The sequence below is a fragment of the Metopolophium dirhodum genome, chromosome 7 (assembly GCF_019925205.1).
Source record: "Metopolophium dirhodum isolate CAU chromosome 7, ASM1992520v1, whole genome shotgun sequence".
NCBI lineage: Eukaryota > Metazoa > Arthropoda > Insecta > Hemiptera > Aphididae > Metopolophium > Metopolophium dirhodum.
In genome coordinates, this window is record NC_083566.1 from 38,359,608 (window position 1) to 38,384,632 (window position 25,025).

The 25,025-nt window shown below is 26.7% G+C and overlaps 1 protein-coding gene across 2 annotated transcripts; it reads left to right on the top strand.

Moving 5' to 3' along the window:
- Window positions 1-54: 54 nt before the first annotated feature.
- Window positions 55-24,097, top strand: LOC132948062 (guanine nucleotide-releasing factor 2). 2 transcript variants are annotated; one of them, XM_061018342.1, is made up of 18 exons: window positions 55-269; window positions 394-550; window positions 5,708-5,958; window positions 6,498-6,785; window positions 6,892-7,112; window positions 8,013-8,230; window positions 8,301-8,411; window positions 8,935-9,074; window positions 9,157-9,370; window positions 11,987-12,010; window positions 12,176-12,356; window positions 12,428-12,574; window positions 12,883-13,064; window positions 14,568-14,742; window positions 14,805-15,167; window positions 17,035-17,313; window positions 20,553-20,684; window positions 20,744-24,097. In XM_061018342.1, exons 2-18 carry the CDS (start codon window positions 496-498, stop codon window positions 20,871-20,873), a joined length of 3,111 nt encoding a protein of 1,036 aa, XP_060874325.1. In that variant the 5' UTR covers window positions 55-269; window positions 394-495; the 3' UTR covers window positions 20,874-24,097. The 2 variants fall into 2 exon arrangements, with proteins under 2 accessions (XP_060874325.1, XP_060874326.1); XM_061018343.1 differs by lacking the exon at window positions 11,987-12,010.
- Window positions 24,098-25,025: the final 928 nt, after the last annotated feature.

Sequence of the window (25,025 nt, forward strand, 5' to 3'; positions counted from 1 at the left end):
TTTCTACCTAATTATACCATGGTCTTAAAAACAATATTATGTGATACAGTGATAATGATGTGATAAAAAGTTTTTAAACGCTAACAAATTTCACAACTTTCCATAAATATAGTTCAGAATTAAGATTAATTCTTAATAATTTTTGCTTTAAATTATAAATAATGAATTTCTATACACAGTCACTAATTTATGATGGAACAATATAATTTTTGTACCAGATTTGTTCTAGTACTCAGTCAGCATTCAGTGTTTAAACATAATCAGCCATGGTAAGTAAAGTAGTTTTACCTTGTTAAAGTTTCATTTCTACATATTATACCTAATGTTAACTAGTTATTTTTTTTAACTCATTTTAATTATATTTCAATTCATTAAACTGACTATGGTAATCAGTAATTTGATTGATCATGTTGAACTCAAACGACACATAACATGATCAACAATGCATTACGTTCAGTTATGGTTTGTTTCGTCGTATGATTGGTTTATAACAACATGTCTTCGACGAATAAACATGATTCTGATAAAGATGATGAAATTGAACAATGTAGTAAGTATTAATGATAAATTATGTAAACATTGTAGATTGTTTTTGAGCACACGCATGTTTATGTTTACCAAATAAAGTCTTGACAAATCATTGAACATAATTTAAAGTTATTTGTTTATTAAGTAATTGAATAAATATTTATACAAACCAATTTTTTTTTTTTTTAATAAATACAACTCATCTATTGATAATATTTGTTTTTTTTTTTTTTGAGGCTATATAAAATAGGTAAGTTACATATTAAAATGTGTCAGCAATACGTGATAAATAAGGTTTACAATATTTAGAAATGTTGTGAATAATCAATACCGGGTGATTCTTTTATCAAACAACACTCAATTTTTCAAAAAGTGCTAGTTTCAAGTTGCTTATAAAACAACGTTTATATTAAAAAATTATATTTTTAAATATTTTTTATCCTTACATTTTTTTAAGTTTTTTACTTTTTTGAATGACAACATAAGGTTTTAATTTTATATTCCAAAGCAGAATATTTTTCTAAGTATTTTGATACATAAAAATCGAATTTGGGGTGAGTAGTTAATGAGTTATAAGTATTTAAAGTTTTTATGAGCGGAGTGGAGTGGTACGGGGTTACCCCGCAAAATGTTTGTCCACTATTCCGCTTGTCTAAACTTTAAATACTTATATTTTGAAGGTTATCTTGAGTTTTCCCTCATGAATTTATAAAAATAATAAATAACAAAATATTAATTTTAACTCTAGTTTCATTTTTCATTTTTATAATTATAAAAGTATTCAAGATTTGTTTCAAGCTTTCCTTGACAAATGTATAATAATAAACTTTTAATTTTGACTGAATTAGATTAGTTGACGGTTAATAGATTAATATAAAACTTTAAAACTTAACATAAAAATACAAATGCACTTACAAAATGTCTTATGACTTTAAAAGTTATGTTTATTGCGGTGATATTGTTGGCACTGACGTTGAATAGATATGTGTTGCATGCAAGTATTTTACTTTGCTATGTTTATTTTGAATTAATCTTATACGAGTTTGAATATGAAATTATCTTGAGCTAAGCCTCCACCCCTATTTATGTAAATATAATACACCTTAGTCTGACGACTTATTTGGCTCTTTTATTTATTTTGTACTATTATTGCTTAAATAGCAACAACAAACATCTCACAATTTTGGTCAAATTGTACCTATTTAATTTAAAGAAGACTATGAATTGGCATTAAAAATTATTTATTTTGATCACCAGTAAGTTGCAAAAACTGGAACAGTTAGTGTTGCCTCATTAGAGACTTGTAATTTTTTTAAACAAATATGAACTTTATGTTAATCTAAATAGAGGTTCAAGTTTCAACATATCATTAATATTATAAGACATTATTTTGATAATATTTATAATTACCTAATTTCTTAATAGCATTCAATGTAAATATTATAGATTTTAACCAAAAATGTTATTGATTTTAATATAGTTAAACAATTTTAAATCAGTACTTTGTGGTAGATAGGTATTAAAATTTTCCTGAGCTTAAAAAAATGGAAGATGGTCAAATGTTTGCATAATTTTAAATTACAGTCATATACCTACTCATACGTAAAAATAATTTAACTTTATTTATTAAAGAAACATCAAGATTGTCTTTTATAGCATTCTGTTCTATTTGTAACAAAGCGAAAATTGTAATTTAATTATTTTTGTTATTATAACTGAACTTAGTAATTAGTAGTTAGGGTAGGATTTTATTCTAAAGGTCAACTTACTCCAAATTTTGAACGAAGTGAAATTTCTAAAATCATACTATACTACTACATATTTATAATGTGACAATTTTGCTAGCAGCCTCCAGTCTCTTCAAGAGTATCTTTTTTTATCTAAATTAATGTTTACATGCTGTGTCAGTTGAAAAATGCGCATCAGCTTGTAGTATTAAAATACACATATTAGAATATTAAATTGTTTTTTGATTTTTGTTCATTATTAGCTACTTGCATGCTTTTACAATAAATCAAAAAAGTACCCATCTACAAATGCAATATATAGCAAAAGGAGCTTAAAAGACATAAGCTTTTATTTTGCATAATTTTTTTATAAATTTAAATTGTATTCAGTTGGGTTTCTAAAATAAATTGTTTTTATTTTTAATCAAAAACCAAGTCATTTTTATGTTATTTTAGTTTCCATAAATTATCTAAAAACAATTATTATTAAAAGGACGCTACACCCGCATGTGTGGTCTCTTTCTTACAAATACAAAACATAGCAAAAACTGTTTTACTTGGGAAAAAACCCTGAAGACTACTATATCCATGTAACTAAGAAATTAAATTTTCACCACATAAAAAAAAGAATTTTGGCTGTGAAATATCGTTTTAATTTTTTCGATATCGAAACTAAAAAAAAGTTATTCAAATTTGAAAAACACAAAAATAATGGGATTTGAAACAATAAGAACTTTTTTTGTATAAATGATATCAAAAAAATAAAAATGATATTTCACAGATAATGTTCTCAACTATATTTTATATCGATTTGTAGACTTAACTCTTAAATGTCATTACAACCTGAGTGGTTCTATACTTCTATCTCGCGCAAAACAAATTTTACTATAATATGTTATACTCTACTCTACAAATATTATATACGAATATCGGAATATACCTACTGTACTATGTGATCGGGGGAGTCCTTCATCGAAAGTAAATGGGTATCTTAATAAGGTGTAACCTTGCTAATTAAAGTGTGACAATTGACAAGTAGTCGCTCTATATTCCTTCCGGAAACGGTCAAAAAACTTGGTGTCCTAATGACATCTCATTGGATAGTTGTGGTGGGGAAGGATTGGATGAGTAACCTACCCTTCGGGTAGATGTGTAACCGAACGTGAGTAAATGTGTAGCCTTGGACCATAGGTGGAAATCGGGTGGGGGGAGTTTGGCTTACGGGTGCTTGGTCTCCCCCAAAATCATTTATTTGAAATTAAGCCCCCTTAAAAATTAGAAAATAAGCAATATCGTACTTTAGTACAGATTACATAATTGAGTATGGATACGTTTTTATTATACCTATTAATTTATTATAATATGTGGAAACTATGTGATATTTATTTTATAAGATAATATACCGCGATTACCGACCAATACCCAATGCCACAATATACAATATCAAATAATATTATATTTTAATTGTGTTTATATTATAATTATTGTACATTTGTGATTTTTACCTATTGTATCATTCTATCTATAAAATTGTATTGGGGAACCAGGTTAAGACGTAAAATGGGACAATCCCATTTAACTCACACATGTATTTGGGCGTGAAGTCCTCATCAAAAATACATCTGGAGAAGGGATGTCCTACTACACCGAAAACAGTCGAGAGGGAAATGTCCGTGATTAAAAAAAAAATGTTAAATTAAAATAAATTTTTCAAAATGTTTGTTCCATTTTATTAAATGCATGGTTTTTATTTCGGTAATTATTAGTGCATAAACTTCCGGATTCCCAGCTCTATATGTATATTAGTTATTAAACAAATTAGTGAGTATAACAAAACAGTATTCTTCAAAATATTTTTTTGATAAACATTACATTAATAATAATCTTTAAATACATTCGTAAATATTATCGAAAAGGTAATTTCAAATAAATACCGGTGTGGCGGTGTGTATAAATCATAGAGGACTGAGGACGTCTCACCCGCATGTGTTGTTTCATTGTCTCCTTCATACAATTAATAAAAAACAAACAAAATTTGCCTTTAGTAATTCCAATTTTGTGTTATAAATTACTAATCAGTAATACCATTGATTAAATATACAATATATATTTAATCAATGATTATCCGTTATGCGGATAGGACGTCGTATAAATATTAAATAAATTAATATATTATACAACATATTACATAACATATTATCGTATAGGTACTTACGATACTACTTACAAATGTATTTTACTATAAAAATATTTTCTAAACAAATTACGTACCTATAGGCTATAAGACAAAAGTGAGTATATTAGCAACTACAAATAGTTAGTAGGTATTAATAATAGGTATGTATTATGTACTAGTGTAAATTCTGGTCTATAATGAAAACAACAAATAATATGTTTAAAAGTTAAGTACCTATCAAAAAGGTGTTACTATTTGGGTTACTTCCTCAAACCTTAACACGATATTTTTGTAATTATATTCTTGTAAATATCATATTTCCTTATTGTAATAGTTTTCTCTGTAAAGATTGTACATTTTTCTATTTGATAAAAAAAAAAAAGAAAAAAAATTTACCTACCACAAAGCATTGTTATTTGAGTGCTACTAAATACTATTACATTTTTTGATAGTAATTTTTGCGTAAATTATTCTATTATCTTAAATTTCCCGATTAATATTGTTTGTATCGATCAGAATGACGTATATCCGTCCTAATTCTGTCCAAACCGGGTTACTCATTTAGTGCCTATATATTATGCCTTATAAGTACATCCTGTATCTGTATTAAATTAAAACGAATGACTAAGTATTTAGTATGGATAAGTAATAGGTAACCTTGATCATTGATACCGTAATCCGTAGTAGACGTGACGTAATAATCAAATAGGTAAGTACAATACTATATAATCTATTGTTTTAACGATTCCATATTTCCAATTACGTAGGCGTCATACACGTATTCATCGAGTATGAAATATTGAAATTTTTTTTCTTGGATTCTATTGAATGTAAAATGTGTTTATCGGTAGGTACAAGAATTGGATATAGTAGTCAATATAGTGCGCTAACTAAAATATCACGACAGACTCGATTGAGCTTTGAAAGTGGTATGAGACTACGTGTCTGAGGGACATTCGACGTGTATAGTACTATAGTCATTCCTCATTCGTCATTCATGTTCTGTACCATAATACTGTGTAGTATGTACAGCCGTAGTATCGTACCCCACTCACTTAGGTTAGACGCTCTATTTTTAGATTCTTTATCTCTGTAGTCTGTGTACTTGTATCAATGGTTCACAAATAAGTAACTACCCATAGTAGTAAAGTGTAAAATATTAACTATGTCATCGCGAGTGTACTTAAACTGTTCTATATTACTGTAGTTTTTTTCTATGTGAAAACATCTTATTTTTTAAATAAATGTGATATTAATTTTTATTGTTTGCTATAAGGAGTTGTCCCGGACGAAAAGTACAAAAAATGGAATAGTAACATTGGTAGTGGTAATAAATTTGCAAGACGAGCTCGTTCATTTAAAGAAGATTTGTTGGATATTATATCATCTGCAATGCGATCGCCTAGCCATAGTACCATCGGTTCCAGGAGTGGTTCTCCAAAAAATGGTTTACCAAAGCAAAGACATGCTTCATCAGGAAGTAGTCCTAAGCGGTCTCTTAATGACATCGACTTTCATGTTAGACAAGTAAGTTTTAATCATACCATTTATTTTTATTGAAAGTATCTTAAGGGGATTTCACTCGGTGATTTTCTGTCTTTGTCTAACACACTCGCAACATAGTATTTTAGACGTGTTCTTTGCTAAACATACCAATTGATTTAATGAAGCAATAAGAATTCTGAAAACCGATTTGAATTTGTTGTCAAGTCTACTTGAAATCATCTTTCCCACATTTTTGGTATTATCCCCCAAATTCCAGAAAACGTCATATTAAAAAAGAGTATTAAAACATGTTTGTATTTCAATTTTTGGAGAAGCTAAAATCAAAAAATCAAAATTGTGGGAAAGTTGATTGCAAGAAGACTTGATGACAAATTCAAATATGTTTTTAGAATCCTTATTTCTTCATTAGATCAATTGGTATGTTTGGCAAAGAATCCTATGTCGCGCGTGTGTTAGACAAAAACAGAGAATCAGGGTATGGAATCCCCTTAAGCAGTGTTATATTTATATTTAAATTACCAACCTAATACATTATATATATAAAAAAAATTTTTTTTTAGGTTCAGATAGCCTTAAGACATTTCCTTGATGTAGTAACAAAAAATAAACTAGAAATGTTACCGGGAAATGGTACAGTAGTTTTAGAAACAGTAACAACAATCTGTGGGGTATTTAAATCATACGATATCAATGAACAAAGTTCACTAGTTGTATCTGCTTTAAATCAAGTGTACCAAAGTGTAGCACAATTGATTAAGTTATGTGATGATGTTCTCATATTTGGAGAAAAAGCAATCAATACAGATAATGTATCAGATATACTGCGTTTGGTAGAGCTAGCTATTCAGGTATTAAAATAATATAGTGGCATAGTTATTATTCTGTTTTCTATATAATATACAGCTGTATATTTTATATTAACTATGTTAAACTGACATTTTTGGTGAATTATAGAACTTGGTATCATTAACTAATGACAAACTTAACCACGGTGTACTTAAAACTGTATACAAAGACGAGGATTCATTGAAACTTCCTGATGAACTAAAACAAAGAGTTTCTTTACCAGATATACCATTAACACCGAGGGAAAGAGAAATATTAGAACAAACGAGTAATCATTCTTTTGATACGGTTGACTGTAACCCTCCTTCAAAGCCACCTTTACCTGATCGGTAAGATTAATGTTTGTGATTAGTGATGGGCAAAAGTGACTAATTACTACCGACTTAGTCGGTAGTACCATATGACTAATTTAGTTACTCGAACATTTTTATTATTCGACTCATTTTTATTATTCGACTAATTATTATTATTCAATTTTTATTATTTAACTTATTATCGTTATTCAATTCGACTTTTTTTTATTATTCAACTGATTTTTATTGGACTGATTGCAAACTAGCATGAATTACTTTAATTCAACAATATAACAAAAATAATAATAATATAACAAGAAACATAAACATTACTAGGAAAAATAAATACAAATTTACAACTGTTTTAAATTTTTGTTTAAAAATATTAACATATCTAAATTTTTTGGATGTGTTCTATTTCTTTTTGCTGACATGATTTCACCTGCTTTTGAAAAAATTCTCTCTGAAGGTACTGAGGTAGCAGGGATGGTAAACCCATAGGTAAACCTTTGTAGTGTGTGCGTCGTGCGTGTCATTATCGGTATTTTTGTTTTGACTAGTTTTAAATAGAATTACGACTACAATTTAAATTTCTTAGAATTTACTATCGATTTATCAGTTATTTTAGTCGAATAATTAGTTGACTAATTTCATTTATTCATATTAGTTGGTTGAAAAAAGTAGTCGAATAATTAGTCGACTAATTTCATTTATTCATATTAGTTGGTTGGAAAAAAATAGTCGACTAATTATTCGATTAATATCTATGATTTGTATATAGCTGGTCGTGCAAATTATTAGTCGAATAATAGTCGATAGTACGTGATGAAAACCGACTAATAGTCGGTAGTATCAAATAGTCGTTTCTGCCCATCACTATTTGTGATGTATAGTAGAAATATTGTCTAATGATAAACATTAATTTTTCTTAAATAGATCATGGTTAAAAAAGACTGACCAAAATAATTCTCCTCCTCCTTTGCCACCAAAGCGTCGTACTGGACATAATAACACCAAGCATACCCTATGCAACTTATCTTTAGAGCCGTTAAGCCTTTCTGATAGATCTTCATCAATAGGTTCGCTGGATTCAATTTTAAATGATGATGAAGTTAATATTGTCATGTGCAATGATGATAGTTCTTTTTTAACTAGTAAGCTATTAATATGTCAATATTCATTTATCAAATATTAATATTTAATACTAATTATATGAATTATTAGATGATGCCAACCATGTATGTGGCTATTGTAACTGTTCTTCCAGTTCTGCTTCAGTGGACCAAGGTAATGAAAAACGAATATCTCCATTTTCCGAGTATCCGCCTCAACATAGTAAGTTAACATTATAACATCTATAACATTTTATAGCTACCGCTTAAATCAACTCTATACCTATTTTAAAGAATTTAATTTAAATTTAAAACCATTAGTAAAATAATATAGGCAAAAAGTTAAGTTATTTATTGTGAAGCAATATTGTATATTAAGCAATTTTGTGATGTTTGTATATAATGTATACATCATCTATTAGTACCCATGGCTAAATGTTTTCGTTCACACTTTCACACACATTTTATATATACCTGTTCATTGTTACAGCTACGATATACACCACTTCTCACATAATGTATTTCTACTTTTATTTCTTATTTATTGAAATAACATTAAGATTTCTGAATGCAGGTTTGAATGTCACAAAGCTAATTAAAATTAGTATATATTAAATATCAATTTTGTCATTTGCAATTTTTTTAGACCAAAAATTGGAAATTGTATCATTAAAAGAAGGATTGATTTCTTTTCTGCCATGTATTTTAATTATAGACAAATACCTAATTGGAATTATGTTTATTAGCAATGGTAGAAAAGAAAACTGCATTTATTCATCAGGCATCTAATCAAGTTTGGACACATTCTAAATCCACAACTATACATCAAATCACTAATAGAACCGTAGTATCAAACGCAATTAATTGTTCAATATCAAATGATGAAGTAATTTATTTTACATTAAACTTTATATATAATGAGTTTATTGTGTATTTCAATACCTAATTGAAAGTTTTAATTTTACTAGATTCCACCTCCGGTTCCAGAAAAAAAACGTATAGTTAGACAAAGGCTGAGGTCTACTTATGACAATTTATCTATGGATGAAATGTCCACACAATATAACTTCCATAGAAATAACAGTCATTGTAGTATTCAAGCATTAACTCATACTGCATCACTTGATAATCCTGCAGTTGATCCTTCAAATCCACCACCTTTGCCATTGAAAAAGAAACATAGTAAGTTATATTAAAATAAGAATATATTACTCTAAACTTCAGAATAAATATAAAATATGTCCATATCTTAATACAAGTATTAAAATAATACCGAAAACCTAAATATTTTACTTATAAAAAGTTTTGCCGTTTTTGAAACCAGATAATTTAAAAGGCTTAACATTTTCTACAACATTAGAGGTATGCATGTTATGGAATACGTTTATATTAGAGGTGTATAATTATTAAAATAATAAATTATCTATAATTATTATTTAAAATTAATACTTAATAATTACTAAATATTTGTTAAAAATTAACAAAAAAAAAATTACATTTTTTATTTTGATTCTATAAAAAATATTGATAAAAATATTTAGTTATTAATATTAGGGTTTGGGACTTGTTGCACTAAAAATTATCGAAATATGCAGTCAAAATATGATTACACATATGCAGCTAAATTTTTGTCATATTTTTAAAAATTCATAAAACATAATATAACATATTACAATTTAGGAAGTAAAAATTCAAAAATAAGTAGGTACATAAACATAATACAACATATAACATATTACTCGGGTTTTACTTATTATAATATACAGTTTACTCCCGATTATCCGTGGAATAGGGTGGCAGGACATCCACGGATAAACGAATTCCGCGGATAATCTGCAAAATTAAATTTTATAATAAAAACTAAATTGGAAATTGAAATTGAAAATTATTATTACATATGTATTATTAAAAAAGATACACATGTATGTACAATGAATGTATAATGAAAAATTAATAAAAATTATAAATTATTTATGTGCAAAAAAAATCAGTGTACATTCGAGGGTCTAGTATTAAAGGAACATAACATAATGTGTATTAATAAAAGTACATACACGTGTATTAATATTAAATAAGCGTATTTTACGTTGTTATCGAGTTATCGGCTATGACAAATTCACAACCCAATTAAACCTATAATGATTTATAATGGAAAGATACAATACGTATATATATTTTTGTGTACATATAGGTATGTAGACGATTCCGTAGAAGACAGCGGATAATCGAGAGTAAACTGTATATTGATTTATTGATTATTATAAACACTATAATTGCATGTTGTAGGTATTTTTAAATTATCATTAAATAAAACAACTAGATTTAAAAAAATACTAGTATATGTATTGGGTTAAGAAATAACAAATAACATGATATAGCTTATAGCTCAGTTGGTATACGTATCAGCTATTATTAATGTAATTTATTGTAATTGTTTTGGCTGAATAAATAAAAATAAAAATAATAAATATGCGAATAGCGTAATTAACGGACACGGATCTACTGATTTTCAATCTAGGATCCAGATGTCTATTAGTTTTACCACAGTTTTGACACAAAGACTCATAAAACCTTACATACCATATGCGCAAGTAGGAGGGAGATTTGGTGGCTAAACCTCCACCAACAATTTTAACAGCCCTCACAAACATTCTGTCATTTTTTTTAAGCTTATTGAATATTCTAATAGTAGGGCTTCGGGGATAATCCCTAAGGGATCAGCCTCCCCAAATCTCAAACACTTTTTGCACCTATGCTACCTACCCAAACATAATTTATTTTATGAAATATTTTTCAATTCTATCTCCTATTATGATTTTTCCCGACAATTTTACATATATAAAAATTTTATAAAGTACAAAATATGCTAACAATTATTCAAATTTAATATCCATTTTTCGTAAAATATGTCAAAATATGCAATTTCAAACTTTGTATTCAATTTTGGCATTTCATGAAACAAATTTATAACTAGAGCCCGGAACTTAATGACCTAAAAATCTTTAAAAAATGCACACAAAAAAATAATGTTAAAATTGCTTTTAAACATAAAAAATTACCACAAAAATACCAAAAATTACTTTATAATGAGTTAAAATTTTTAAAAATGTACGTTTTATATAATTCATGTATCATAAATCATAATATTATTATAAGTATTAGCTCTTTAAAAATGTTTACTCTTGAAGGAGCCTTCAAAAATATTTTTGGCAGTTTGAAATAAGTTGATCGACTTTTGGGAATTTTTTCTGATAAACAGGGCCTAAAATAGTATAGATATGCCTACAGTTTATTAAATAACTGTTGATTGCGACAACAAACGATAAAGTTAATGTACGTCGATAATCAACAAGCTAATGGAACCTGAATGTGTTACAATAAAACAAAACTTTCAACAAGAAAAATTCAAATATTTGTAAAACTAAATACAAAAATGAATTAAATGCACCAAAAATGCTAAACAATTACTGTAAAGGAATAATTTCCCCAAAAATGCAAAAAATGCAAAAAATGCAAAATAAAAATTGTACCATTAAATTCTATAATCCATGAATTAAATTTCTGTAAATAAGAGCCTCAAATGTAAGCATTAGAAAAAAAGATGCAAATGCATCAAGTTCTGGACCCTATTTATTATTATGTATATTTGACTTCAAACAATCATGAATTAATAAATTCTTCCTTATAATAATACAATAAATAACATGCTAATTGAATGATACAACTCATAATTTTCTTTTTAATATAATTATTATTTATAATAAACAAATTTATAGTTATTAATTTCTTTTTCTTTAGTGTTTCATTCAGTGGCCTATTCTGGTAAGATGTTGAAAAATATAGGTTTTTTGTGCATGTTAGTTACCATTTAGTTAGAAAAAAACTGTATCAAATTTAATTTGAAAATAGTTTAGAGTGAATATAGAATTTTGTTCTTTATTTAAATATTATAAATTATAATATACTTAAAACATTAAATTATTGTAGTAATGGCATACATGGAAATGTTTGGAAATTGTACACATGGAAATACTACGGAATTTCTACGTCATTCTGTTCATACATACACAATGCTTCATCAAAGTAATTGGCATTCACCTCAAAAGTATCAGAGTGAAATCCAAAGTTATAGTGTTGAAAATTCTTGTCAACAGTATTACTTTACCAAGTATGTAACATACTTATAAATCTTAAATTCAAAAAGTTATTTGAATTTAAAAAAAATTTTCATCATTTCAGTGACTCTGATCCACCAGCATTACCACCTAAACGTGGTAAAATAATGACATCTCCTTATAGAGAACTAACACCACCGAATTCTCCAAATAAAGTATACATAACTGAAGTTATATCGACTCCAATTCAAACTCAGTGTTTAGAAATTCAGTAAGAGTACTAAAAATATTTATTTGTTTCTATTTTTTTTATTACAAACAACAATATATTGAATGTTAAACTAAATCAAGCATTACTTGAGTAAACTTCCTAAGTAGTGTTATGAACATTTTATAGTTTATATGGTTATTTGTTTTATTGACCATTATAAACAGATTTTATGGACATGAGTACAACGAACACTAATTATTAAGTGAATAATTTTTAGTTATATTTTTGATTTATGCAATTATTTTATTTTTACCAGTGTTTGAAGTTTTTAGCCCATTGCTAAGTAAAACATAACTTATGCTTTCCAGGGATATTACACCAAGTACTACTGAACAACCTCTACAAACTGATATTAGCGAAGTTAACATTATGGAAGAATTAAATGTTTCTCAATGGCTAGTATTTAAAAAACCAGAAGAAGACGGACCACTTGTTCGAGGTGGACACGCTGATGCTCTTGTAGTTCATGCAACAAACGCAGTTAAAAATGGTACACTTATAAAATTGAAATTGCAAATTAAAATTTTGAAAAGTTATAGCTCAATTGAAAACCCATAAAATTTCATATTCCGAAGCAGAATATTTGTAATATTTGGAATTCTTCAATAAATCAAAATTAAATTTAGAATGAGTTATTCAATTAGTTAGATTAGATAGGTTTTTTCTACCGATGGAAAATTAATATTTTACAACCATTGTAGAAAACATACAATCAATCATATGTTAAACATTTTCACTAAGAAAATTAATTATTTTTTTTTATTAAGTAGGTAGTAGTTAAATTTATTATAAATGAATAATTATTAAACATACAATAACATTTTTCGATTATCTAATTTAAAAAAAATTACAGGATGTATTTACTTCAAATTTATGATACTTTAAAAAAAAATTCCTTTCTGTGGTTATATGTATTTAAAGTTGAGATTATTGGCATAGTGACATAATATAGGGTACCCTTCAGATGCTAGTCCACTACACCACTTATCTAAACTTTAAATATACATATAACCAAAATGGGAAGGAATTTTTTTAAAAGTATCATAAATTTCATAAATTTGAAGTAAATACATCCTATAATTATTTTTAAATTAGATAATCGAAAAATGTTATTTGTATGTTTAATAATTATTCATTTAAAATAAATTAAACTGAATTCAGTACCTACTTAATAAAATAAAAAACAATTAATTATTTTAGTGAAAATGTTAAACATATGATTGATTGTATGTTTTCTACAATGGTTGTAAAATATTAATTTTCCATCGGTAGAAAAGACCTCAGTTTTTTTGTTTTTCCGAGGAAAACCATTCACTCATTCAAAAATTGTAAGACAAGAAAATACTTATTTATAGCTTATGACGAAAGTATGCACTAAAAGACATTGCGAAACGGAAATTTATCAATGACTGACTAGTTATCATTTGCTATTAGAAATATGAACATGAAAGTTCACTTCCTTAAATCGATATTAGCCTACTGAAAAACTAAATTGTGAAAAAATAATTTCCATTTATTATTGGAATTGTTCACTAGACAAAATAATGGTTGACACCTTTATTAGATTTTGAATAAAGGTGTAAAATTTATTTTCATTTCAATATGCAATAATTATAAAATGTTTTAATTAGCTGAAACTATTACAGTTTGTAAAGATAACTCAAAAATCCTATAAAAAATTGCATAAAAATCTGTGTTTTACATATAATTTACTATTTATTCGTTAAAAATTTGATTTTATATACCTACTCCAAAAAATATTCTGCTCTGGAATATGAAATTAAAAATTTTCTTTTTCAAAAAAGTAAATTTAAAAATTATTAAGACAAAACAGTGTAATAAATGTTGTTTTGCAATGATATCAAATTATGCAAAAATAATATTTTCCAAAGAATAAAAACTTTTTGAAATTAAATGATGAGTGAAGACACTTTAAGTGTATAACCTTGTAATTATTTACTATTTATTTTTAATATTTTTATCATTACTTTAGATTTTATGTATCAAGAAGCGTTTTTAACAACATATAGGACATTTATATCACCTTTAGAGTTAATTCAAAAATTATGCATGCGACACCAAAGGTTTCAAAACTCTGGTGATTTGAATAGGCAAAGAGCTGGTCGAGAATCATTTTCTTTGTTGGTCAGAGTAGTTAGTGATTTAACGTAAGTAAATACAAAGTTTATAATTATGAGAACAATTATTTAAAAAGTTCAATTGATTATAGTTTAACAGACTTAGACAATGAAGTGCTGCAAATTCTTATGGAATTTGTGTATCAGCTATTATGTGCTGGGGATTTAACTATGGCAAAAGCACTTAGAGTGAAACTTTTGGAAAGGTATCAGGCAAAATTGGTGCATAATACTTCAATAAATGCCCTGTTACCATCTCAAAATATATACACTCGTCAAGCCACTTTGTTAGACTATAAGACAGAACTTATTGCCGAACAAATGACAATGTTGGATTCAGAACTGTTTATGAAAATTGAGATACCAGAAGTTTTAATTTGGGTTAAGGAACAAAATGAAGAGCGTAGTCCAAATCTCACAGAATTTACAGAACATTTTAACAAAATGTCCTACTGGTATGTGTTTTTAAGGAAAACACGAATTATGTATAATTATTAATGTATAATATAACAATTATTATGTTTTGTTGTACAGGGTGATTCACCAAGCATATTTATCCCTATTTTTTCCTTAAGTAATTGATATATACAAATTCGGTAGCGGTGTCGTATGCTATCTACGCACTGAATGTTATCTACACATTGCTATTTACGTATAAATTATGTCGTATGCTATCTACGCACAATTAAAGTTGAAAAGTATTTTTCATATCAATAAAAAATGTTTCGAACGTATTTGTTGTGTTTATGGAGCGCCACCATTCTTCTTTAAGCTGCCTTTCCAGCAAATGAGTGGCACCATGCGATTTTATACCATATTTCACCTTTATATGTCGCCAATAACATTCCATAGTTTGAGTTTCAGCTCCTGTTTGTGGATCAATGAAATTAATTTTATGATTTACGGTATTGTGGATATAGCCATGATCGTTTAAACAGCTGTAAGCTTTCCATTCATCTGAAAAAATGGTCGTCCCTGGCTCAATTTCTCTTTTAATAATTGGAAGCAAAGTGGCGCGGTCTCTTTTTTGAACGATAAACAATTGATGTTCTACTATATTATCACGTCTACAACACATTCCAAAAACCCACGGCCCCTGTACGCGTACACCGTAATTTCGATTAGTTATTTCAGTATCAGTATCAGAACTGCTAGATCCTGATTCTACAATTTCTTCTCTAGGTTGACGATCTCCTAGAAGGTATTTGTAGATAGCATACAACACTAGTATTCAGTGTGTAGATAGCATACGACACCGCTACCACAAATTCTAATTTTTGGAATTTTTGAAGTAAGTATAGTTAAGGACCATATTTTTAAATACTTAGATTTTTGATACCGTTTAAGAATTATCCTGTAATTATATAATCAGATAACTATTTTGATAATTTTAATGTATCTTAATCAAAATTTAAAAGAACTAGGATGATAGGTCCATGATAATGGGTTTGGAAGGTTAAGGAAAATGATTATTTGAACATTTTATCTATCAATATTTTATATACTGTTAAGAGGACGCCACACCCGCATATGTTGTCTCCGTCTTACAAACGTGTCACATACCAGATTTATGCTCAGAAATTAAAGTTTTATGTCATTCGCTTAAAAATTAGAGTGAATCGATGGTAAGAACATTATCTGTGTTTTGTTGAAAGTCTTTTACAATAATTCAGTTTTTTAGTGAGTTATGATAATTTTTAGTTAACATTTAATATACCCGCTCACTTAAAAACTGAATTATCGTAAAAAACCTTTAACAAAACAGATCATATTCTTACCATCAAGTTTCATAATAGGTCGATTCACTCTAATTTTTAAGCTAACAGCATAAAACTTGAATTTCTGAGCGTAAATTTGGTATGTTACACGTTTGTAAGACAGAGACAACACATGCAGGTGTGGTGTCCTTCTTAAAGTTTTTTGTATAATGAATCTAGTAAATAATAAATACTAGATCCAATATAATGTATATTTTTTATTTTTGTAAAACCATTTTTATGACTATTATTCTTAGAATAATCATTTTGATAACTCAAAAACTACTTCTTCAAACTATGATTCAGATTTCAGATGTCGTTTATTGTTGTATAAAAATTTTCAAAAAAGGATCAGTAAAAAAGTTTGGTTCTAATTCAATAAAAAGAAGATTGTATTACCACATAGCATTCCTTAAATTTAATAAAAAATCTGAATAATTTATAATATGGTACTTAGGTATACTTAAAAAATCCCCAAAATCATAATTATAGGAAAAATTGGTGTGAGCATGCTTGGTGAATCACTGTGTTCATCATATACATAGGTAATATAAAACTTTTTTAGGGCGAGATCGCGCATACTAGAACAAAATGAAGCTAAAGAACGTGAACGTTATGTTTTAAAGTTTATCAAAATAATGAAAAGCTTAAGAAAGATGAATAATTTTAATTCATATTTAGCCCTTTTATCTGCTTTAGATAGTGCACCAATAAGACGTTTAGAATGGCAAAAATATATAACTGAAGGATTAAAAGAATACTGTGCTCTGATTGATAGCTCATCAAGTTTTAGAGCTTATAGACAAGCTTTAGCTGACACAAATCCTCCTTGCATCCCTTACATGTAAGAGAATTTATAACATTTTAACATATTTATATTTAATTCTTATAATAATGGTAAAATAATCAACTAACTAACGTAAATAATTATGTCTAGACCAGTTTATTCAAGATAAAATTATTTTATTTTAAACACACCTTTTTGTGTATAACACTTCTAACCTAAAACTTCTGAACAAACCATTTTCAATAACTATGAAAATAATACTTTTGGTTTTACAATTTATTATATGAATGTATTTACAGTACAATATACTTTATTATTATCGCAACTACCAAATTCTTTCTTCAGAACTATTATTATTTATTTATTTATTTATAAAAGCTAATCGTTAGTTTTATGATTACATTTTAAGTTTAATTTATAAGTAGTAGATATTTATGGCACACAGTAACACAGAACATATAGAAAATACAACACAATATAAACTTAATGGTAATCTAGTGATATAGTATAGCAAACTTATAACTAATACATTTATTAAATATTAAAATCAAAATTATTATTATTTAGTTAACGGAGCATTCTATGTTCATTGTATGTATTATGGGTTGGTACTTGAAAGAGGGAGTGATTTCTGGAGAAGAAGGAAGGGATGCGACGACTTACATTGGAGAGGTGATCAGGAGCATCTATTGTGCCACCTAGGAGCGAGGTTATGAAGTGCTCGTTAGCATCTCGTTGACGTGATGATAGGAGTGATATTTCCAATATACTAGTTAACAAGGAATAATCGTGACTAGGATGTTCTATCTTCATTGTATGGGCAACGTAGGAAAGAAACCGGTTTTGAACACTTGAGTCTTAATTCATCTTTAGCCAAATAAGGATGCCATACTACCACTCCATATTCCAATATTGAACATACTAATGAGAAATATAAAGTGCAGAGACGACGAGCAGAAAAAAACTGTTTGGTATTGTGCTTATTAAATCACAAGACTTTAAAAGCTTTACTTACCGTGACATTTATGTGATACTCAAAGTTCAATGATGGAATATAATGAATACCAAGATCTTTATAAAGGTAAACACGGTCAAGAGTGGTGCCAATAAAAGAATAGTTATGGTGAATAGGAGACCGCTTTCTAGAAAAAGACATAACGTGACATTTGTTTTTATTAAGGCTAACACCAATACTGTGCGCCCAATTTGCAGAAATATTGAGTTCAGATTGTAGGATATGGCATTGATTAAGACTATCAATTTTAAGGAATATTTTTATGTCATCTGAAAAAAGAAGAAGTTTATGATCTACTTTATGATCTACTTAGTGACTGAGTTGACAATTAAAATAAGTAGAAGAGGACTAAGGTGAGTGGTGACCTCCTTGAGGGACACCAAATAGTGTCACAGATAAGTCAGAGACAGCATCTTTGATTTTTACAAATTGTTTTCTGCCAATGATGTAAGTGTACAACCAAGAGAGAAGGAGATTCCCAATGCCTATAGACTTATGCACTATTATAACCATTATAAGGTAACCATGGTCAAATGTTTCAAATGCTTTTTTAAAATTTGTAAAGATGACATCAACCTGACCTTTGTGTTTGATAACTTCTGATAAATAAGTGAAAGCAACACTACTTGTTATGGTCGACTTTTGTAGCCTAAAACCATGCTGCTCACTTATAATAACATGATTTAAGATAAGATATCATTGACAGAAAAAGTTATATTAGAAGGAAGTTCATACGATCAGTAATCAGATGAACCAGTAATTGGAGGAAGTTGGAAAACTGATGAATTGGACATCGAGTAGATATGAGCTTAAAACAGGTTAGCAGATTCGGTTGGGGTAGTTGAGGTAATATTTCCGAGGTGGACTGTTAAAGGAACTAAAGGTTTGTGACATCTGTTTTAGATTATTTACAAATTTCCAGAAGTAGGAGGGGAAGGATGACAGTGCTTCCTCCAAATGACTAATATGAGCAAAGTCGTCCTCTTTTCACTGGTGTTTGAATTTTGCTAAATATTCATAATAGATTAAATAGTCAGCTATTGACTTAGTTTGCTTATAAACCACAAGGGCTTTCTTTTTGTTGTAAGATTTTTGAGAGTACTGGACGTCCATTTAAGAAATTTAGAAGATGAAAACACTATTGGGAACAAACTTATTGATAGAGCTTAGAAGTGCATCATTAAAGACAATAGCAGAATCATCAACTGTATAAAGTGAAAAAGTGTTTTCTCAATCAAAAGATCCCAAATAAAGGTTCATAGATTCATAATCAGCAGATTTAAAATCACAATGTTTGTATGTTTGTTATGAAGAGTTATGGGAGAGATGGATTAGGAAACATATGAACTCTGAAGGATGGTAGGGATCAGGAAAGACGATTGGAGTGTTGGGAGTTTTGACAAAATATGAATCAATACTAGAAAAGACAAGGTTAAAAGTACATCCACAGGTTTAGGCTCTTGATTGAGCTGGTAAAAATTTAAGTATGAAAAGGAATCAACAAGATGGGTAGAAGTGTTAGACATACTGCCAGATGCTGATAGACCTAGGTTGCCTTTAGACCATTTAATAAGAGGTAGATTAAAATCACCACAGAGAAGGATCAAAGATAAATTTGTTTTATTTTTTGAACATGTCCATATTAAGAGAAAGTAATACCTTCTATAATTTTAAAAATACGCATACTTCAAAATTAAAAAAAAAAAATAGTCTAGTTTTATTCTCTCCTTCAAATTTGATGATAAGACAATATTCATTATAATAATTAAAATAATAGATTCTGTTTGTAACATTTACTATGTTATGCTTTAGTAATATCTATTCTAATTATACAAGTATGTAAAATTAATCATTTTGATTGTTAGTGCAAAAATAGTGTCCGGCTTATAGCATTGGATACCTCTTAGTGACTGTTTTAATGCAACCATTTTATTATACAGTGTTTTTTTTATGTATTACTTAAAAATTGAAAATAAAATTATTGTTGTTTACAATAATATACACAGGCATTAATTTTATGATAATTTAAGTTAACTTCATTACATGTGACTATGATAAACCATAGTTTGTATACTACTGGTATCTGGCTTACAGAAATAAAATAAACAAAGAAAATATTATCTTGTATATTTTGTATTAACACTAAAGGAATAATGAATTTCTGTTAGTTGTCCAACTTCCATTAACATAATTATAAGAGCATTGTAATACTTAAAAATGGATATATTGTTTTATTTATAATTAAGAATACATCAACATTTAATAAACTTTTTTATTTCAGAGGATTAGTATTACAAGATTTAACATTTGTACACATTGGTAACAATGATTATATATCAGACAATATAATAAATTTTTCCAAAAGATGGCAACAGTTTAATATTGTTGAAAATATGAAGAGATTTAAAAAAGGGTATAAATATGTTATTATATATTGGATTAATGAATACTTATTCCAAAATATTTTTATAGATGCTACAATTTCAAGAAACATGATCATATCATTGCATTCTTTAACAATTTTGATGAGTTTCTATGTGAAGAAGCCATGTGGCAAATCAGTGAAAGCATTAAGCCAAGAGGAAGTAAAAAAACTACTTAAAAGTAGTTAAAAAAAAAAGATTTTAAATTACATAGCAATTTATATTTAAAGCAGTCATGAGAACATTTTTGGTTGTACAATGATTTTATGTGTTTTTCCAAATGAAAACATAATTTTCTGGGGCAGTAAGTTTCATATAGCCTCTTAAAATCTCAAATACTTATTGAAAAATGATACAGATAGTACCTTATAAAATTATATTTTGTAAATGTTCAGTAGTTTCCGATTAACTTACCAAAAAATGATTAATACTTTAGAGCTCCAACTTTTTCACAAAAGGCACACTATTCAAACAAAATGCATGTTATAATGTACAACAATTAACAACAATCGCAATATTAAGTAAATTATTCGCAATAACTTTAATTTTCACAGTACATTTATGATTTAAGTTGAATTTTTAATTAAATTTGTTCATTAATATAAATATTTTAAATTTTAATGCAAGGTTAACTCAACTGTTTTCCAATTTTTTATTTGTTACTCACAATTTTTATGAGCACTTCAAATTTGAAAAATAACATAACACTATACTTCACTGTGCACCACTTTGAACATTGCTATCATATTTGGAAAAATAACAACATGTACCTCGCGTCATAGTGTATGTAATGAAACAAACTTGTGCATTCAATTTGCTTTTAAAATTATATATTTAGTAAATTTGAAATATCTTATTCTTTTTTGGTACCTAATATATAAATGTATTATCATTAAAATTAGATCAAATTTTAAAACTAACAATTAACAAGGTCTTGAGTAAAATAGATTTTAGTAAATATCTAGTCATTTTTCTAAAAAACATTATTTTATTAAGCTATGTTTTCTAGTTGAAATTTTATACATGATTATTTTTTAACTATTAATATTATTATTAAATAGTCTTCTTTTTTATTTATATGTAGTAAAGTTAATTTATTTTTTTTATTTTTTTTCGGAAATATTGAATAAATTATTACTATGAGTATTACTAAATTCACTCAATTTATTTCCAACATAGAACTATCATTTGTATTTGCAATTGACATATTTTTTTTATTAATCAAGTTATTATTTCTGATTTGTAAATTATTTATAAAATTAATTGTTGAATACAATCTAGAAGACCCAGGGGTCTTCAATCTTTTACATATAGCGGGCTGCATGTGTAATAAAAACATGTATTAGTTTATACATGCTATGCTTAAAAAGTGTTTGTTGGCCTCAAATAAAGACCCCTGATCTAGACTATATGTTAATCACTGATTAAACCGACCATACTATTATAAACATTTTAAAGTTTTAAAAATATTTTATATTCATCTTTACAAACAAAGAATGAATCATACTTATTATTACTTGTTACCAGGGACCTAAAAATGTAAACAATTATAATCTTATGTAACAAATGTTATGTATTTACATATATACATTATGTTCTGGAATAAAATACATTTGAACATTATAAATTAATTATGTTCTGTAACAAATTTTCAACAATATTTTTAAACATTACTCTAAAACAATGATTCTATAACGTTATGAATTTTTCTGAAATATATTGAATGAATGTTATACATAATATATGTTATATGTCATAAAAAAGTTTGTCATGTCATAAAAACGATATTTAACAAATCCAAAGCATTCTGAACTAATAATTTTATTATTTTTGGAATCCTTACTTATTACAACTTAATGAACCAAATATTATATTTGAAAGGTATAACCATTGGTGTTTTTGATTGATATAACAATATAATTGAATCAATAAATAATAATATTATATTAATTAAACTAAAATTATATAGTGGCTTGAATTCAATCAGTGTGTAATATATTATGTAGTATAAATCATATATTATATTTATAAAAAAATTAGTTAAAAATAAAACCAAATAATGTCAATATTGTTGAGGATAGACAATTTATTAACAATATATAATATTTACTTGATGAAAATATAATAGCATTGAACAATTTTAGTTCCTATTTATTTTATTTTTTATTTTTTTAATAAAATGACTATTTATTATGTATAATACTTAAATACAATTAAATATAATATACTATGTGTTTAAAAATCTGATTTATACTAACATTTATTGTACAAAAATTGTAAACCAACAAAACCGCTATAGACATAATAAACCAAAAGAAGATGATGGAATAATTGTCTCATGTAAATGTATAATAAACAATTAAAATAGAGTAAAATCTTTTGAAAACAATTTGTCCATACTTCATAGTATAAAATGTATTCAATTAATAAATTATAGCAAAAAATATGTTAGTCAGAATATGTAACATTTTAAATTATATTTGTAAAACTATGAATAGCATTAATTAAAATATGTATATGTTAGAAATAAAATACTAATATATTCACCATTAGTATACTATAAAGATAAAGATGATTTATTTATGGTGACATTGTTGTATATTTATGTATTCTTTTAATGCATTTGGGTTATAATATAATTATAAGAAAATGTGTTATTTTCTAAAAGTGATCATACATTTTTATTTGTTTTATAAGTTTTGCTAAATTGCTTTTAGTATTAATTTCTGAATTTTTGAACAATAAACATTTGTCAAAACAACTACATGTAGAAACATTGCTCTGCATCACCTTACGCCCCCTTATTAGTTATTCAAAATGGCATATCTTATACTTTAATATATTGTCACAAATTTGTATTGTTTGTTATTGATCATATCATTAAAATAAGACAAATTAATAAATTTTACATAATTATTAATTAATTGTTCACTCATGTCATCTATTTATTCAATTATTAAATTGAAATATTTATTAATGATGTGATCTACATTGCTACTAGAAAAATGTTAGTTTTAAATAAATTTTTATGTAACCCAAATGTAGGATTATTGAATTTAACTTGTTTCAATATTACTGTAAAAAATATGTACAATCTACATTTGGAATAGAAATACACCATTAGTCATCACATTTATTATATTATATATCAAATGTATGATTATATTATATAATAGTGAAAAATGTATTTAACTTCATTTATTTGACCGGCCTTTACATAATTTATGTAGCAGTATTAATATGACTTAACATTTGAAATGCAATTTTTTTATGATGTAGTTAAATATACAAAAATAAATCAATAACATGTATATTTTTTATTCCTTGTTAAAATAAATTGTATATATTATGTTTGTAACTTGTTAAAAAAAAAAAGTGTTATAGGTATACAATATTTATTTATTCTAGAATATTTAGTTGAAGCCATTTGTTTATACAAGCTCAAAAAGAGAACATTTTTGTTTTTGACGTACCTAACGACATTTAAAATGATATTCCTGACTTTGTAGTTGATCAATATACAAAATAAACAATTCTGTTATAAAAATATCTAATTTTGAATCCGTTTATTCTAAACTTACAATTCAAATTTTTTTTCAAAAAGGTGACAATGTTAATTTGTAAGATTTTAAAAAAGTGATTTTATAAGTACTTTGTTACAGAATTATTTAAGTATAAAAAATTCAAAAACCTTTCTAATGAGCGCCTTTATGAAAATTGAGTCTATATACAGTATAACCTCAATAATCCTGACTAATTGGGGCTCTAGGTTGTCTGAATTAAACAAAATAATCAAAATACGTGTATGTATTATGTAATTAACAATTGGATACTGTGAATGATAATTTGTAGAAATAATTGCGATCACATGCATATAATATGGGAAATTCGTTGGATTCCTTTTCATGTTTATTTTAGTCTGCAGCTCAAAATACGCGTTTACATTTTATTAAACGACTGTTCGGATTAATGAGGTTATACTGCAGTTTAAAGAAATCATTTTTTGATTTTTCAATTGTTTTTCTAATAAAATTAAAAATACAGATAGGTATACTGTATACGATAACTAAAAGAAGTGTCAGAAAGTAGTTAACAATTTATTTTTTAGTATATTGTATATTTGACTGTTTTAACTTTGTATGCACAACACAACTTTATTTTATTTTGAATAAAATACTTGGAGTGGTTAAATTAAGTCAAGTAATTTTCATGTATCAACTTGTATTCTAAATTTAGAATGGACTAAATAAGAACTCATAACAAATTTAAATGGCAAGTATAAACCTTTTTTTTTTAATGTACTTAATTTTTTCTTAATTTCTTAACACCTT

What these genes read in the sequence shown, in the direction of transcription:
- LOC132948062 (XM_061018342.1), top strand. Translation starts at nt 496, where the DNA reads ATGTCTTCGACGAATAAACATGATTCTGATAAAGATGATGAAATTGAA. An exon ending in TGATAGTTCTTTTTTAACTA is followed by an intron (nt 8,231 to 8,300) that starts GTAAGCTATTAA and finishes ATGAATTATTAG; the next exon opens with ATGATGCCAACCATGTATGT. An exon ending in TTTAACAAAATGTCCTACTG is followed by an intron (nt 15,168 to 17,034) that starts GTATGTGTTTTT and finishes AAACTTTTTTAG; the next exon opens with GGCGAGATCGCGCATACTAG.